This window comes from Cynocephalus volans, chromosome 11, assembly GCF_027409185.1.
Source record: "Cynocephalus volans isolate mCynVol1 chromosome 11, mCynVol1.pri, whole genome shotgun sequence".
Lineage (NCBI taxonomy): Eukaryota > Metazoa > Chordata > Mammalia > Dermoptera > Cynocephalidae > Cynocephalus > Cynocephalus volans.
In genome coordinates, this window is record NC_084470.1 from 116,227,948 (window position 1) to 116,246,017 (window position 18,070).

Consider the following 18,070-nt stretch of genomic DNA (forward strand, 5'->3'; position numbering starts at 1 on the left):
AAGCTGTGTATCTAGAACAGACGGGAACTTTCTGATGGTCAGGGGACATTCATCACAAGCAAAGACCAAAAGCCACTGGCAGGACTTATGTCCTCATATGAGAGATATGTATGACACACACACACACTGAGCCCTCACTAAGAGCAAGACACAGTTCCATACACCCTGTAGGGGAAACCAAGGCACCAGGCAGGAACCTGCTCTCCAGGAGGCTCGCAAATCAAGGCAGCTCCCTCTACTCTTCCACTTCAGCCCCAGGCAATAGGCCAATGGGTCACCTGACAGCCCCACTTCCTCACCTTTGCCCTCCCCACACGACCCCAGCCTAGGCTGGAATAAGATAAAAAGTAGATAGCAAGCCCACTGTGAGCTCTGAAAGGCCACCTTTGCAGGAACTCCTGGAAAGATGAGAAGAGGAGGTAATCAATGGCACTGAAGTCCTCGCTACTTTGGTTCAGGCGGAACTGGAGGAAGACCAGCTCCCGCTTCTTTACTTCCCGGGGCCCCTGGACAATCAGAGCGGATTTCTGCAGGGAGAAAAAGGTGGGAAACTCAGTCCTGTGAGAGCTGCAGCGTCCTTCACAATCCTCACCTTGAACACAGAGGCTTCTGGATCTAATGGCAGAAGCACTGACTGGGAAGTCCACAGTTCCTCGCCCAGCAGCCTCCCAAGTGATCACTGGCCAGAAAGCATGGCCTGGGCCCTGACTCCTATTCAGCCCTGGGTAGTTTTCTCGGCACAATGGCTGGATCAGAGCCAAATGCAATTCATCCTCTGTCCACTTTTCTCCTTGGTTGTGCTATGGAAGCTCTTTATTTAGTAAGGATGCTCACTTATTAAGGATGTTACATGTGCCAATGTTTTCTCTCAGTCACTTTTAACTTTGTTTCTAATGTCGTTTGTTCTATGGAAGCTTTATACTTGCTAAAGTGAAATTTGTAAATATTTTTCTTTATGGCTTCTGGGTTTTGCTTGCTAAGGAAAGCCAAAATTATATCAATATTCTCCCATATTTCTCTGAAGCACTTTGAAATGTTTTACATTTACTTTATAAACCTGGCTTAAGTTTCGCACACGGTGTGAAATAGGGACCTATGTCCCACACCCCAGATGGTTTCAAAGCCCCTCCTCTTCCTCCTTTATCCTATACTAAATTCAAGTATAGAACCAATATATATTCTGCTCCTGGCCCTAATACAGTCCACAGATTTATTTGGGTGGTGGGAAAACAGTAGGCAGTAAGGAAACAGATGCGGATCCTGTAGGCTGGAAAGGAGGTGACCCTTACCATGCCAGAGCAAAGCATTTGGCAAACGTTAACTACCATTTCATTGAAAGCACGAGTGCCGAAAAAATCAATGAGAATCTGAAGATTTACAAAATGTGACTGTATGAGACCCTTGCTTGGGGTTGCTTTCGCATGGACTCAGTGGCCAGAAGCCTACATGCTTCTGAAGAAATCTTATTGCAAATGAAGGCCACAAGAGGAGCAGTCTAATAACAAGCCAATCTCCAAGCCTGTGACTGTTCAGCTCTAAAGCCGCACCCAAAACTACACAACAGGAAGTAGGTGGCAGAAGCAGTGCAACCCCCAAGGAGGGCCTATTATCTAATGCTTACTTCAGATATGGCTACAGAGAATTACCAACAAGGTAGAACTCCCAGCGGCCAGAGCACACTGGAATCTCCCAGAGGGCAGCAATAAGGTCTAACCAAGGAGCAGACTTCACGCCAAGGCAGGGGACCTCACACATCCCAGCCTGCAGGGCTTCATCCCAGCTGCGGAGCAGCACTGCTGGGTGCATCCTATTCTTTCTTTTCCAGATGGGAGCGCTACCGCTCTGCTCGTATTCCGCCCCGATACACACTGGTTTGGCATGGGGGAGCTGGTGGATAAGCAGGAGAAAACTGCTCAATTAGTTTGTAGCTTGTGGACTGCAGGGAATTGATGAAGAAAACTAACCACTCAGAGCTGAAGGCAGTAACTTCAGAGCTGAAGGCAGTAACTGCACTGAACTTCGTTTTCATGGAAATAATTATCTTTTTGTGCCCTTATCTCATGGGTTTTTATAATATTTAGATTACGTAACAATCGTAACAAGTACAACTGGCATCAACAGGTTTGGGAATGACCCCAGCTGACTCCTAGGAAGCTTACTACTCAGTTGTCGGGGAGGAGGAGAGCCAACCAGACACGAGGCACTCGCGGTGGGGTGTAAGCGTGCTGTGGGCGTTCATCAGCATGTTTTACAGAGGGGATGAAGAGAGCTGGGAATCCATCAGTTTCTACTGTGTAGACAGCTCTACATTAGAATTGTTTTAAGTTGCTTTTCCTTTTGCTTTAATTAGCTTCTGTTTCCCTACTGTAGAGTCCATTCTGCTTGTTCATCTTGGTCCTTTTCTTTTATGTTGTTGGTTTCATGTAAATGTCTAGTGCCCGCTAATTCTCCATTCTTATTTAAGAATGAAGGATTAGTTGACTAGCATTAGGTCTGGGATGTGGGTTTCCTCCAAAGGAAATATTTCTGTTTCTCTAACCAGCCGCTCCCTTGCATGGAAGGCTGACTGTGCCTACACTCTGTGGAAGTGGGAGGGAAGTGGGAAGTGCTGGCTCTTCCAGTGTATTTCACTTCTGGGAAGAGATTCCTTCCTTGGTCTTCTCTGCTCGTCTGCTGTGGAGGTCCGATCTCAAGTTCTGCTCTGTTTCCAATGCCCAAGCAGACCTTCCCTTAGCTGAAGCAGAGAGTGGTTCCAGGACCTTTTACCCAGAAGCAACACCATCCCCAGCTGCTCTGCATATGGGGGGAGGGCAAGGGGGTGGCTGGCTTAGCCAACAGCAGTCCCACAAGAACTACCCCGTTGATGCCCTATGGCCAGCCCTGCTCTCTGACCATGCTGATGCTGAGCTGGGGAGGTGCAAGCTCTCCATCAGTCCTCAACTGCATCTGTTTTGGGTTAAGGGTTTTCTCTGATGGGTTTGCTCCATTAATCAGTCCCAATCTAATTATATTTTACACCAGTTCCTCAAAACTTCTCATCTGCCAGTGATACCCTTTCTTAGTTTGCAGTGATATTACTGATATTCTATTCTACTCCATTTTTTTGCAGGAGTGGGAATGTCAGCAGGATTTCAGTAGGAAGCCTAGAATAAACAAATTAACAAAAAAATCTTATCGTGATCTTTCATCTTAAAATCTGCTAACAGATCCCTACCACCCAAAGGAGCAAGACTGTCTCAGCATCACAGCACGTGTGCTTTTCTCATCTGGCCATCACTTCCATCCACTGCTCCACCTCCCATCACTCTCCCAGGGGCGCATGACCCTCTGAACCACTCCTCTCCATACACATGCCCACTGTAATTTTTCCAGAGGCACAGGGAGGATTTGTGTCCCCTCCCTTTGGGTCTTGGTGTGCAGTCTCCTCTGCTTAGAAAACCTTTCTTTCCCTCTTTGATCTGGAAAACTTTTACACAGCCCCTTTCAACCTTCTCTGAAGCAAGGATATGCAATGAAAAAGATAAGACATAAATAAATGCAAAGTCTCTTCCCTGCTTTCAAAACCCTGTGCAGGAGCTGCTCCTCCCTGATGGCTCAGAGCCCAGCCACTGCTGTTCCCCGGCTGAGCTGCACGGGAGTAATGGTGGAGCCAGGCCAGGGCCCAGGAGTCTTCATCCCCAGGCCAACGCTCCTTCTCTTATATTGGCATATTTATTTCAGGATATGGATTTCCATGCCCCTTCCTCAGGAATTATGACTCACAAATGGAAACTCAGAATCTATATTTTCAAAAGTATCTGGGCGATTCTGTCAAACAGGTAGGGACCCACTTTGCTACATCCTACCGGCCCCACCCCTTTGCCCTGCCATCCCTCCATCAAGGACCAGGTCTCATCATGTTGTCCAGAATCTCTGAGGGCCACTTAGTGGAGGCCGAGGTCTTCACTGTGCTCCCTGAAAGCAGGTGAGCCAGCTGCGGCACAGTGTCCACCCGGCACAGCCTCACATCTGCTCAGGGACCTAGGGTCCACAGCAAGCGAGTGTGAGAAGGCCTCCTGGGAAGAAATCAACGTGGGCCCTCAGGGTACGAGGCTAATAGCGCATACTGCCTAGACCCAGCTCAGGGAGAGAAGTTACCATGGTCTGACTGGAGAAAGGGTCCGTGTAGTTGATCCTCTGGGTGGTGCAGTTCATGTCACCTGGCAGGCCAGGGCTTGACAGAGGTGGAATGACCTCGTAATGGTGCTTACAGCTTAGCAACTGGGCCTGACCAGGGTACAGGGCAATACCTAGGGGCACAAGCAGGGAAAAGCAAATGTCAGAAGTCAAAGCCCATGACCACACCCCAGAAATCATCTCACACCCACCCACAATCTATGTTCCAGACTCCCTGGGTGACTCAGAGAAGGGAGAAGAAAAGGTTACAGAGGGTGGGCAGCCACATCCCCTGTCTTCAGAAGGCCCTACTTTAGTGGAGGGCACAAGCTGACCTGGTGTACAACCTCCCCAGTGCCCACACCAAACCCTGCTCCACCTCAGAGCCGCCCTTCACAGAGCCAGCTGTGCCCTCCCTCTGGCCTTTCCCCCACCTGCAGATTCGCTGGGAGTCTCTAGGCTGTGGGCTTCCCCAGAGCTCATACTATCTCTCATCTCTGCTCTGACTGGGCTCCAAGTGTGCGAACCATATCCCAATAGTCCCTCCTTGTCTCCCAGCCCAGGCACCTCATCCAAGGCTCTACCGACAGCTGTTCCACCTCAAAGGCAGAAATGCTGAGGGCAGCACATGGCATCAGAGACAGGCAGAGTTCAGAGAGACCAAGAGACCAGACACAGAAAGGAAAACCTACAGATGGGAACCAAAGCAGACACACAGAAGAGGTACAAACACAGCCAGGCAAAGCACGCGGCGGAGCTGTGACCAGCACACTTGGCCGCACTGCGGGCTGTTGAGAGGCCCTGGGCAGATGGTATCTGGACTCTGGCTCTGACCAGCAAGCAGGCCGGGCCGAGCCAAGGGCTCCTCAGGGGCTCTGTGGGCAGGTCAAGCGGCCCACACCAGGTGGACAGAGCCTGGACCCACAGAGATCGTGCATTTCCATCACTTCACAGTTCCCATAGTGCTTGCTGCCAGCCCTGCAGCCAACAGTCTGCTCTGCTGTAGAGGTAACTTCCCAGTCAGGGACCAGACGGGCAGAAAAGGTATACTCAGTGTGGCCTGGGAGCCCAGCTCCAGACAGGGTCCCTGCCCCCCCCTTGCCCAGACCCCTCAGTCCAGCCTTGACGCTGCTTCTCCTCATCACTGGCCTCTGGCTCCAGCGAGGCTAGCTTCATCCTCCGCAACAAAGCCTCTGCCTCCTATACGCCCCTTTGCTCCTGCTGATTCTCCTCCCAGGAACACTCTCATCCCATCTGTGAGCTTTCAAAGCCCAGATCCAATCCTACCTCTTCACAAAGTTTCTTTGACCACCCGGTTCTACAGTAACCACTGCAGGCTCCATATTCCTCTCTCCTCAGCACGTAACACACACTGCTGAGTCCTGACAACTGATGTTTCACTGTGTACTCTACACCTAGACTATGCTCAGACTCCTCTGCCATGCCTGAAGAGCCCAGCACTGTGCTGAGAATACAACAATGGCCCAGATCTGGGGCCCCGAGGGCAAGTCAGGGTCAAGCTCTACCTGGGGCATCATAGCGATCCACTTCTTTGTAAGACACAGACATGACAGGGTGCTTGAGTTTTTCACGAAAGTCCGTGATGGTCTGATAGACTAGGAAGACAGCCACAGCCATGAGCAGCAGGTAGATGAAGATGAGCAGGACCGAGAAGACGTTCTTCAGGCAGGCCTTGCTAAAGCGGATGCTGCTGGAGGCAGACTCACTGTCCAGGCCTGACAACAACAAAACACCACGTGACCCAGAGCACAGGGCAGAGTGCAGCCAGAGACGGTCACCAACCTCCAGGTCCTTACCTGCTTTACCATGGAGTTGAGGTTGCCCCACACTCAGCCTTCCACCTCTCCCCCAAATCATAACAAAGGGCACCTGTAAACATTTGCTACGTACCCATTCTGCTAAGCAGAGGACCCCAAACTAAAGAAAACTTGTTTATTGTCTTTAAAGAGTTTACTGTCTCCTTATTGTCTCTAAGGAGTTTAAGGAGGGATGGACAGTTACAATCCAACAAGAGAGCTGACCCCAACCTGCTTCTCTGATCTTATTCCTCAACACTCCACTCCCCTATTGCCCCAGCTCCCTCTCTACCAAATGATCTGCTATTCCTCCAGTGTCCTTCTCAACCCCGGAGTCTCTCACACTTGCCATTCCCTATGCTTAGTCTGAAGCACTATTCTTCCATAGCTGGCTTCTTACTCATCCTTCAGGTTTCAATTTGGAAAGGCATTTCCTCGAGGAAGCCTTCCCTGGCCCACAACTTTATTGAGGTACCCCTTCCTCAGTGTTCCCAGGGTACCCTAGATGTCCCCTACTTCATCACTCTGCAGTGTCGCTGTGTCTATATGTCTTTTTATTCCCCTAGGCTCAAGCTCCATGAGGCAGGGCCAGTCTTGTCCGTAACTGGATCCCTAGCCCTTTCTGCTGTGCCTAGGACAGAGGAGGCATTCTGCATTTACATGGTGACTGACTAAAAGTGTCCTGATACCAATCCTACCACACAGCTCTACCTCCCCTACCTATTTCTCACACTATCCTGAGCCTAGATTACTCTCTGTTATGCATGGAACTGTGTCCCCCTCTTCGCCCCCCATTCATATGTTGAAGTCTGAACCCCCAATGTGACCGTATTTGGAAACAGGGCCTTTAACAACGGAATTAAGGTTAAGTGAAGTCATAAGGGCAGGGCCCTAATCTAACAGGACCAGTATCCTTATAAGAAGAGGAACAGACTCCAGGAGCACCTGCATATAGAGGAAAGGCCATGTGAGGACATGAAGGCTGCATATGCAAGCCAAGGAGAGAGCCCTCACCAGAAACTAACCCTGATGGCACCTTGCTGGCCTCCAGAACCATGAGAAATAGATTTCTGATGTTTAAGCCACTCAGCCTGTGGTATTTTGTTATGGCAGCCTGAGCTAAGATATTCCCACAGTGCTACCTGTGTCCCCTCTGCTCCTCAGCTGAAAATGGTGCTCCCTGAGGAAAAGCCTATTTCCTCCATAGCACAGGTGAGCACAAAGGGAGAGTTTGAATGTAAGCCCCAAAAGGTGTCTGCTTGGCTTTTGGTTTCCAACAGTGCCACAAGAGTAGCTTGGTCACACCACCCTCCCACAGGTAACAATTACAAAATTTGGACAACATATTTATTTGAAAGCATTGCAGAATGGCCAAAAGCAGACAGAAACTGAAAGAGATGCCTACCCTTGAAAGAAAAATTATACCTGGCAAGATTTTTAAATTTATAGCTTTTTGACTGAGGGCACATGCCAATCCCTGCAAGGCATGGTTCAGGGTGAGAGGATACAATTCAGTTCCAGAATGTCAGCCAGAAAATGAAGGTGAAACCCTGAAAGAGAGGGAGCCACATAGGGGGCAAACCACCCAAACTGCAAATAAAATGTGCTCAAATCTTTGGCTGGAAACCAAAAGGGGTCCAGCAAAAAAGCAACAGCCGGAAACTGAAAGAACTGAATGGAGATTTCAACTGCTGCCAATGCAGGGGAGATAGGGGTTTAGAGTTTGAGTCTTGTCTTATTAGCTACATGCTAAGACAAAAAAAATTTTTTGGAAGATCTTAACAGAATCCAGAATCTCCATAATGTATCACCCATAATGTCCAGTATTCAATCAAAAATCACTAGACATGCAAAGAAACAAGAAAATGTGAACCAAACTCAAAGGAAAAAGCAATCTATAGAAACCAACATCAAGATGACCCACATGTTGCAATTAGCAGACAGGGACTTTTTAACACTTAAAGACAAATATATGGATAAAGAATAAAAAGAGGGTAACAGAAACTATAGAGAATAGAAGCTATAAAAAAGAGCCAAAACCAGAGTTTCAATTTTGCAGGAGAAAAAGAATTTTGGAGATGGATGGTGGTATTGGTTGCAGAACAATGTGAATGTACTTAATACCACTAAACTGTATGCTTAAAAATGGTTAAGATGGTGAGTTTTACGTTATGTATATTTTACCACAATAAAAAAAAATGTCTTATTAAATTTTTAAAAAGAACCAAGAGAAAATTCTAGGACTAAAAAAATAAATAAAAGGAAAAATTTACTGCACAGGCTTAACAGCAGAAGATGACAGAAAAAAAGAGTCAATGAATTGAGGTTAAATAAACTGAAATTATCCAATCTGAAGAAAATATTGAAGAAAAAAAATAAATGGAGCCCAGATAACTGTGTGACAACATCTAGCAGCCTAATGACATGTAACTTCAGAGAGAAAACAGGTCACAAAAACATGTCACAAAATTTTTTCAAATTTATTTGAAAAAACAACTCAAAAACTTCCCAAAACTGGAGAAAGCCATCAACATACACATCCAAGCTCGATAAGTGCTAAGCAGGATAAATAAGAAAACCATCCCAAGGCAAATCATAGTCAAACTGCTAATGCAAAGATCAGAGAGAAATATTGAAAGCAGTCAGAAAAAAAACGACATATCACATAGAGCGGACTGACACTAAGGATGACCAACTTCTCAAGAGAAATAATGGAAGTCAAAAGACAATGGAACATCCTTAAAGTTCCTGAAAAAAAATTTGACAATTCAGAATTCTATATCCAGCAAAACTTCAACTGTCCCTTGGTATTCATGGGGGACTGGTTTGAGGACCTCCAATGGATACCAAAATCCATGTATGCTCAAGTCTCTGATATGAAATGATATATAGTGTTTTCATATAACCTATGCACATCCTCTCATATATTTTAAATCATCTCTAGATTACTTATAATACCTAGTACAATCTAAATGATAGGTAAATAGTTCTTACACTGTACTGTTTAGAGAATAATGACAAGAAAAAGCTCTGTACTGAACTGTTCAGTACAATACCAATTTTATTTTTCAATTTTTTTTTTTTTAAAGATGACCGGTAAGGGGATCTTAACCCTTGACTTGGTGTTATCAGCACCACACTCTACCAAGTGAGCCACAGGCCAGCCCTATTTTTCAAGTATTTTTGATATATGGTTGAATTCATGGAGAAACCATGGATATGGAGTGCTGACTGTTTTCAAATACAAAAGCCAAAAGCATTCATCACCAGCAAACATGTACTATGAATGCTAAAGAAAATTTTGAAAGCCAAAGAGAAATGACATTACATGCTAACTCTTAGTTGTAAATGAAGAAATAAAGATTGCTGGAAATATTAATTAGGTTGGTATATATAAAATGCTGTTTACATAGCTTTTTAGTTTAAGACTGTCTAAAACAAATATTATTGAACAATATTGCAAGGTTTATAAATTGCAAGAAAGAAACAGAAAAACCAAAAATGTGTGAGACTAATGGAAGACAGCAAAATGGCAGAACCAAATCCACACATATCAATAATTGCATCAAATGTAAATGAACAAAAGACTCCAATTAAAATGCAGAGACTCTCAGCCTGGATTAAAAACAAGACCCAACTATATACTGTGAGTAGGAAATGCAGTCCCCTGCCATGGCAGCCCCAATGGGCTCCCATTCTTATTCCTGCTTTGCCCCAGAGGCCCTACCCTCAATGAGTGCACCTACAGCTGCCAGCAGCTGGAGGGCTGGCCACCCTGGGTGGAGCCCTGCTTCCCTGAGCTGAGGTGGCAGTTTCCCTAGGGAGGCAGCCAGCCCCTACCACCTAATCCCCCACTGAACGCTTCAGTGATAGTTCAAGTTACCTTACCCCACTAGGGCAACGGCCACCTCATCTGGCTCCCCAACCACCACTACTGCTACCACAGTCCCACAGTGACCAGGGCATCACCACCTTCAGCAACACTACTGATTTGGGACCTTCATACCAGAGTGCTTGAGGCAGAAGCTGTTTCCATTTCTTCTGCAGATACAGGGTTCTGCTCTGAAGCTTGCATCTTCTGCCTAACCTGCTGGCCTTCCCCCAAGTTGCTGCGTGCCTGCTCAGCCAAGAAATGGCACCCTGTGCCCACCTGCCAGAAGGTTCCCCTGCCCTTGGTCTCTACACCTGCCCACCTCTGGGGGACCTGAAGGGCAGGTGGCCAGGCCAGGGCCGGGTCACTGAGTTCCTTCAGATGTCCAGGAAGGTCCCAGACTCCAGTGAGACTAAAGCCCATGGACATAAACAGGTGCCCCAGAGCCCATAGGGCCAGCCGGGCTGAGACGGCCTCCACCTTTGCAGTTGTGGTGATCTGAGCTCCAGCTCCTCCCTGTGGGACCTCCTGTCTGGCCACAGACTGATGCATGGTACCCGCCCCCAGAGCTTCAGACTTAATGGGGGGCACCTGGGAGATTGGGCTCTGACCAATTTAAGGCACAAACAAAAAGGTAACTTATGACAACTGCATCGCTTCAATTTGATTGGTGAAGGTACTTGGACAAATTACTCTTGTGGAGACACTGACCAAGAGTTTCCTCCTCTGTTTCACTCACATAAGACAAGTTTAACTATCCACAAATAGGCATGTGATGTAAATAAAAACTGTGAAACTATTTATCATCCACACTTGCTATAAGAATCACTCCAATTCTGAAACTAGACACCATTATATTTTACCATTAAAGAAAAAAATGTGCTAGATATTTTACAAAATTGTCCCATGTATTCTTCATTGAGAAAACTGAAAACTTTTTCAGGCAAGTGAATGTATGTGTTTTAAAAGTATACATCCTTTAAATGAATGCAGACTTGCAGCAATGAAAGACAAAAATATTGCACAAGATTTCCTGGGAAAGGTAATTTATGTATTTTATAAAATCCATGACAGAATTGCTTCAAAAGCCCAAACTTGCCCAGAATGTAAGTCAGGCCATTGTGAAGTGCAATTCAGTTTCTAAAAACATGGGAACTTTATTCAGAGGAAGGGGGCATGGTTGTCTGCCATCAGCCTGAGAAAATCTACCTTGCAGAGAGCACTGGGTTAAGATGCATTCTGAATTCTTTGTCTATCTTTTTTTTTTTTAGTGACGTGATAGGTACTGTTTTGGAATTTTTTTTGAGATATAACTTGCATACCATAGAATCTACCCTTTTTAAAGTGAATATTCAGTAGTTTTTTGTATATTCACAAGGTATGCAACCATCACTACTATCTAATTACAGAACATTTTCATTACCCAAAAAGAAAGCCCATACCCATTAGTTGTGATTCCTCCTTCCCCCAATCCCTGGCAACCACTAATCTTTCTGTCTCTATGGCTTTGCCTACTCTGGACATTTCACATAAATGGAATCACATATGCGGCCTTCTGTGTCTGACACCTCTCACTTAATAGAATGGTTTCAAGATTCATCCATATTGTAGCATGTATGGGTTTCTTCATTCCTTTTTATTGCCACATAATATTCCACTGCATGAATATACCACTTTATCCATTCATCAGCTAATGGTCATTCGAATTACTTCCTTCTGGCTATTATAAATAATGCTACTATGAACATTCACGTACTAGCCTGTGTGTGGACATAAGTTTTCACGTAGACATAACTTTTTATTTATCTTAAATACATACCTAGCACTGGGAGTTCTGGGTCATATGGTAACTCTATCTTTAACTGTTTGAAGGACTGCCAGACTGTTTTCCATAGCAGCTGTACCATTTCACATATCTACCAGCAATGTATGTAGGTTCCAATTTCTCTGTTTTCTCACCAAAACTTATCATCAGCCATCTTTCTGATTACAGCCATCCTAGTTGGTGTGAAGTGGTATCTCATTGTGGTTTAGATTTGCATTTTCCTGATGACTAATGATGGTAAGTGTCTTTTCATGTGCCTACCGGTCATTTGTATACCTTCTTTGGAGAAATGTCTATTCAGATTCTTTGTCTGTTTTTTAATTGGGTTATTTGTCTTTTACTATTAAGTTGTAAGAATAATTTATATATTCTAAATACAAGTCTTTTATCAGATATATGATTTACAAATATTTTCTCCCATTCTGTGGGCTGTCTTTTTACTTTCTCGATGGTGTCCTTTGATGCACAAAAGGTTTTCATTTTCATAGGGCTCAATTTATCTATTTTTCTTGGTTGCTTGTCTTTGTTCTGACTATTACATACAGTTGTTTCCATGGAGAACTGACTCCTCAGTCAATCTGATTACAACTCTGATGTAATAAACTGTTTATTCCATTAGCATGTCTGCTGTCATTTCTCCCTTTGAAAAAAATGAGAGGCGTGATTGCCTTGATAAAGAGGAAATAAATAGACTGAAGCTTTTACTGCATTATGGTATGGAATTATTTATTCTAGAGAGTAAAATTGGATATATAACCCTGAATGTCTGGATGCTTAACTTGAATCTCTGCTGCTAAATGTTCAGCATACTCAGCACTCTCTTACTGTCCCCTCCTGCTACTCCTACCTCCAGGCCCTCCACTCAACTCCTTCTCTAGCTGCACCTCCTTTCCTGGTCCCCAAATGTGGACGTTCCCAAGGCTCAATCATCATAGCCCTCCCTGCTCACTCTCGATCTGTCTCCATGACCCTGACCCTGTGGGACCCCTCCTACTTGTACAGCCTTTACCTCTCTCCTGTCAATCTTGCAGCTCTTGTTGCCTCTGGGTATGTCCACCCAGACACCACTACAACTAAGCTCAAAGCTCAGAAGCTTGAGGTGTCCACAACAGATAAGGATCTTCTCTTCCAAACCACTTGCCTTTCCGGACTTATCTCTGTACAGTGTTATGCTTTCATTCACCTGGCTTCAAACCTCAGAATCTTCTTTGATTCTTCCTTCTCTCCCATCAAAGCAGCCTCTCATGTCAGCCTTTGATATAATACAGCTGTCTTCCTTCACCTTAATCCAACGACACAGATCTTCCTTAAATCCCACTGTACTCCCCTTACTGTCCTGCTCCAATTCCTTTAAATACTCCCTGTTCCCTAAAGTCTAGACTCTGACACTCAGAACCCTCCATAATCTGACCCAGCCTATCTTTCCTACCTCATCTCCCTTTACTTCCCTCACCAACCCTCTGCTCCAACCATGCTGTGCTACTAAATGTCCTAATTTTATTCTCACCTCTATCTAGTTGCTTATCCTATCCCTCCTCTACCCAGCCCCTTCTTTCTCACCTACATGTTACCCTTCCTTCAGATTAATCCCACTTCCTTCATAAACCAGCCCTCCTTCATTCATTTCTGGAGCACTCATCTCTAACATTTCTTTAGCCCTCATTCTCTCATTCCAGTCGGCTCAGCTGCTCCTAGATGAGATGCTTTTCTGCTCCAAATCCCTGCCTCCCTCCCCCATAGAACAATATGTACTGAGTACCTACAGTAGGCCAGAAACTCTATACTGGACATTGGAATTACAAAAAAGGAGGAAAAGACAAAACCTTTGTGGTTTGCAGAACTTGGGAGCAGGGCCACGGGGCTGATTACAGTTCATTAAAAAATTATAACTCAATAAATGTGACCTCTCAATTGTGCTAAGGCTACAAAGAAAAGCAAAAAGGACCTCATCAGGGAGGTCAGGGAAGGCCCAAGAGGAGGAAGGCAAGTTCCTCTTTGGGTATCTTTTCTCTCTATACATGTCCTGAATACCTGGAGGTAGGCTATACCTCATTCACCCTCTTTGTGGCTTTAGCACTGGGCATGACAGGTGAAGGAGCCTGTGAGTGGACTGCTGGAGGGAGGGAAGAACTTGCAGCAGGAAAGCACCTCATCCAGAAACAACTGAGCCAAAGTCGAACACTCTGAGAGACAGCCCTGGGGGCAAATTCAAGCCCCGCCACTAATTAGCGTTAAGCATGTTACTTAACCTCTGTGTCTCTATGTTCCTCATGTATATATTACGACTAACCATTTCCATCACAGAGTGGCTGTGAAGCTTATGGGATAAGGGGCACATAAAAAGCCCTACACAGGCCTGTTACATAAAAGCACTCAAAAAATGCTGCTGTAATCATTACCATTATCTGTATTATTATTAGAAGACTCAGAGGCAGGAAACAAACTCCAAGAGTTGTGTATAAGGCCATCAAATTCAGGCCAAGTTGCTCTTGAGAGCAGCAATAAGGACTCCTAAGAACTGGATGTTCTATAGCCTAGAAAGGAGATGAGCCCAGGAGCGGGTTCCTAGCAGCAGGGAATGTTCTTCTTGCCAGTTGATGGAACTACCCAAAATTTGCTCTACTTGGGGCCAGGCTTCCTGCTCCAACCAACTTTAAGCTTTGAGGCCCCAGAAATCTGAGGTAAAAGAGAGGCTGCTGAGGTACAAGGTCACCATGGCCACTTCCTAGTTTACCTGGCCATTTATCTATAAAAGAAAACACAAAAGCAAGCCTCATCTTTCCAAGTCTGGCCTCCCCCCTCTTCTTCCTGCTGCCTCCATCTATCTCTCCTCTTCTGGTTGCGGAGAAGAGGGTAGTGCAGGGAATAGTAAGAATAGTGGCTTCCAAAGATATCCATGTCTTAATTCTTGGAACCTGTAAATATATCAAGTTACACAGAAAAGGGGAATTCAGGCAGCAGATGGGATTAAAATTGCTAATCAGCTGAGTTCAAAAAAGACTATCTGGGTGGGCACAATGTGATCCTATGGACTCTTTAAACATGGAAGAGGGAGGCAGAAGACTCAGTGTCAGAATGATGTGATATGAGAAGGACTCAACCAGCCACTGCTGGCTTAGAAGAGGGAGGAAGGGGCCAGGAGCCAAGGAATACTGGAAGCCTCCAGAAGCTAGAAAATGCAAGACAACAGATTCCCCCCTATCATCTCCAGAAAGGAATTCAGGCCTGCTGACACCTTAATTTTAGGCCAGTGAGGTCCATTTTGGACTCCTGACCTCCAGAACTGTAAGATAATAAATCGGTGCTGTTTTGTGCTCGCTTCGGCAGCACATATACTAAATTGGTGTTGTTTTAAGCCACCAAGTTTATGGTAATTTGTTATAGAAACAATAGGAAACTGATATACAGGGCTTTCAAACTGTTCTCCCTGGAGGCTTAGGGCTTCAGAGGCACTGCCTAGTGTCAGAGTTGGGGGCAGCCATCCCACTGCCTTTCACATATTGGGCTTTAATAAAAGGATGCTTAAATATCTCTTAAAAACCACTGGTATACTATAAAAGTTTGGAGTCGGACAGAATTTGATTCAGTCTGTCTGTTCACCATCCATGCGATCTTCCCACGCTTTACTTAACCTCCTTCAGCCTGAGTCCTCATCTGTAAATTGAGGACAACCACCTCACAGAGTTGTTCTGAGAACGGGCAAGACACAGCCTGGCACAGAGGAAGCAGTCAGAAAACACTGGCTGCCCTTCCAGCCTCCTTCCTTCTACACAGTCTTTTCTAAGGAGCAGGCAGAATCACAGAATTTCCTGTCCCATTCCCTTCCTCACAAATGCAATAATCACAGTGAACAGAACCCTCACATCTCCCCCAATCCACCCAAGAAGCCAGAATCAGGCTGGGGCTCCATTCACTCGTTCATTCACTCAACAAATCTTTACTGTGTGGCCAGGGCTAAGGTGGTGAGTAAACCAGACTGCTGTCTGCCCTCATGGAGCTTCATTCTACTAGAATAGACAGACATTAGTCAGTCACACGAACATATTCTGACAGCGATAGCTGCAAAGGAGGTGTGTGGACTGGGAAAGACAGTGCTAGATGGTGGAAAGTGACCTGTCTGGGAGGTCAGAGAAGGCTTTGTAGAAAAACTTGAGTGTGCTGAGAGCTCGAGAACAATGAGGCATTAACAAAGTGACAGAAGGAAGAGAATTCCAGGCAGAAGAATAAAACAAACAGGCCCTATGGTGGGAAGGAATGAGACCTAAACTAGAAGAAGACTGGTCTAGCTGAGGGGCAGAGAAAAAGGGGATGAAGGGAAGAAAGGAAAGAGGGAAAGAAGAATCACTCCAAAGTTCAACTGCATGAGTGGTAGTGCTGTTCCCGGAAACAGAAAACACTGGAAGAGGACCAAGCTGGGAGTGGGAAGATCATGAGGTCAATTTTGGACATGTGGAGTTTAGGGTACCTTTGGGACATCCAAGCAGAGATATCACCTGAGCCGTTGGATGTACAGAATGTGTAAGTGTGGGCCGAGCCCGTGGCGCACTCGGTAGAGTGCGGCGCTGGGAGCGCGATGACACTCCCGCCGCGGGTTCGGATCCTATATAGGAATGGCCGGTGCACTCACTGGCTGAGTGCCGGAAAAAATGACAAAAAAAAAAAAAAAAAAAAAAAAAAAAAGAATGTGTAAGTGTGGAGATTAATAGATAACCTCTGGGCTGGAGATACAAACATGAACTACAGTGACTGAAGCAGGGGAGTGGGCCTGGGTGAGATCGCTTACTAGAGTGAGAGGAGGGGGCCTACAACAAACATTTAGCATCCAAGAACTGCAGAGTGACTGCAAAGGAGTCACTGAAGGTGTGACTTGAGGAGTAAAGGGTTACATCACAGGAGCTAAGGAAGCAGAGTGTACCTAGGAGGAAGGAGTAGTCAACAGGGTCAAATGTGCGAGGCTCTGTAAGACACCAACTGACTGATGAGACCCTGCAACCCAGCTGGGCAGCAATAATGGTGAGGCCTGATATCTGACAGGTGGGGCCTATGAGATCTTCTCTCAGAAGCTCTTCTGTTCCTCCTTCCCTAGGAAGCTGCTAGCAGGTGGGCCTCTAACATCCAGATCACTTCCCAGAGCGGAGACCCAAAGCAGTGACCATTGTATCTAACGAGCTGGCCTCAGGAACTGACTCAAAATGGATCACAGAAAAGAGCAGATACCGGCTTGGGCATATCCTCTGTCTCAAGGCTGGTTAAATACGTATGGCTTTAAAACTAGAGCAATACTTGAGATCTGACACCAGGGTGCAGGGCAGGGGGCTCCTCCTCTCCTGCAGTTGGCAAGGTGCCTGGGCTGGGGCCTCTGGCTGCAGCAACAACACAGCGCCATTTTCCAGCACTTCCAACCTCAGCACCAAACCCACTTACCTGGTAAGACATCTGGACCTTGGACTTTGATCGACTCTTTGTTCTGCTCATCTGTCTGCTCTGAGTTTTCAACCACCTGATCCAACTCCTCACTCAGCTATAGGGAGAAGGACAGAAGGCAAACAGGTCATACATCAGCCTCGCTCTTCTAAAATCAGAGAGCAGAAGCTCCTTCTCACTTAATTGTCAAAAAAAAAAACCCCGACATGATGTAGAGTGTGTTATGTTATTCCACAGATGAAGACACTGAAGCTCAGAAAACTCAATGAATTTCTGTCTATTAGTTTCCTAGGACTGCAGTAACAAAGTACCAGAAACTGAGTGGCTTAAAACAACAGAAATATCTTCTTTCACAGTTCTGGAGGCCAGAAGTCTGAAATCAAGGTGTCGGCAGGGTTAGTTCCTTCTGAGAGTGGTGAGAGAATATCTGCTCTATGCCTCTCCTAGCTTCTGGTGACTGCTGGCAATCCTTGGCATTGTTTGGCTTGTAGAAGAACCAATCTCCAATCCCTGCCTCTGTAGTGACAAGCCGTTCTTTCTGTGTCTGTCTTCACATGGTCGTCATCTTTTTTTTTTTTTTTTTTTGGTAAGGGGATTGCAACCCTCGGCACGGTGTCATCTGCACCATGCTCAGCCAGTGAGCGCACAGGCCATCCCTATACAGGATCCGAACCCACGGCCTCGGGGCTACCAGCGACGCACTCTCCCCAGTGGGCCACGGGGCCGGCCCACACACGTTCATCTTTAAAGACACCAGTCATGTTCGATTAGGGGGCCACCCTACTCCAGAGTGGCCATATTTTAACTTACCTAATTACATCTGTAATGACCCTATTTCAAATAAGTTCACAATCTGAAGTAGTGGGGGTTAGGACTTCAACATATCTTTTCTGGTAAACTCAATTTAACCCACAACACTTCCTATGGCCATAACACCAGCGAAAGATAGAGCCAGGAGTCAAATCCCAAGTTGGCCTA

At 45.8% G+C, this 18,070-nt stretch overlaps 1 protein-coding gene and 1 pseudogene across 4 annotated transcripts in view; one reads left to right on the top strand and one right to left on the bottom strand.

Moving 5' to 3' along the window:
• PACC1 (proton activated chloride channel 1) overlaps positions 1-18,070 on the bottom strand; it is a 33,290-nt gene that overhangs the window by 6,137 nt on the left and 9,083 nt on the right. For 3 of the 4 annotated variants that reach the window (XM_063114213.1, XM_063114216.1, XM_063114215.1), the window contains 4 exons: positions 17,093-17,189; positions 5,682-5,891; positions 4,138-4,289; positions 385-527 (listed from right to left, as the gene is read on the bottom strand). In XM_063114213.1, the coding sequence (XP_062970283.1) occupies positions 385-527; positions 4,138-4,289; positions 5,682-5,891; positions 17,093-17,189 (602 nt within the window). The remainder of the gene's footprint in view (positions 1-384; positions 528-4,137; positions 4,290-5,681; positions 5,892-17,092; positions 17,190-18,070) is intronic. The other variant, XM_063114217.1, reaches the window with a different exon arrangement.
• On the top strand, positions 9,645-10,488 carry LOC134390882 (protein ENTREP3-like; annotated as a pseudogene).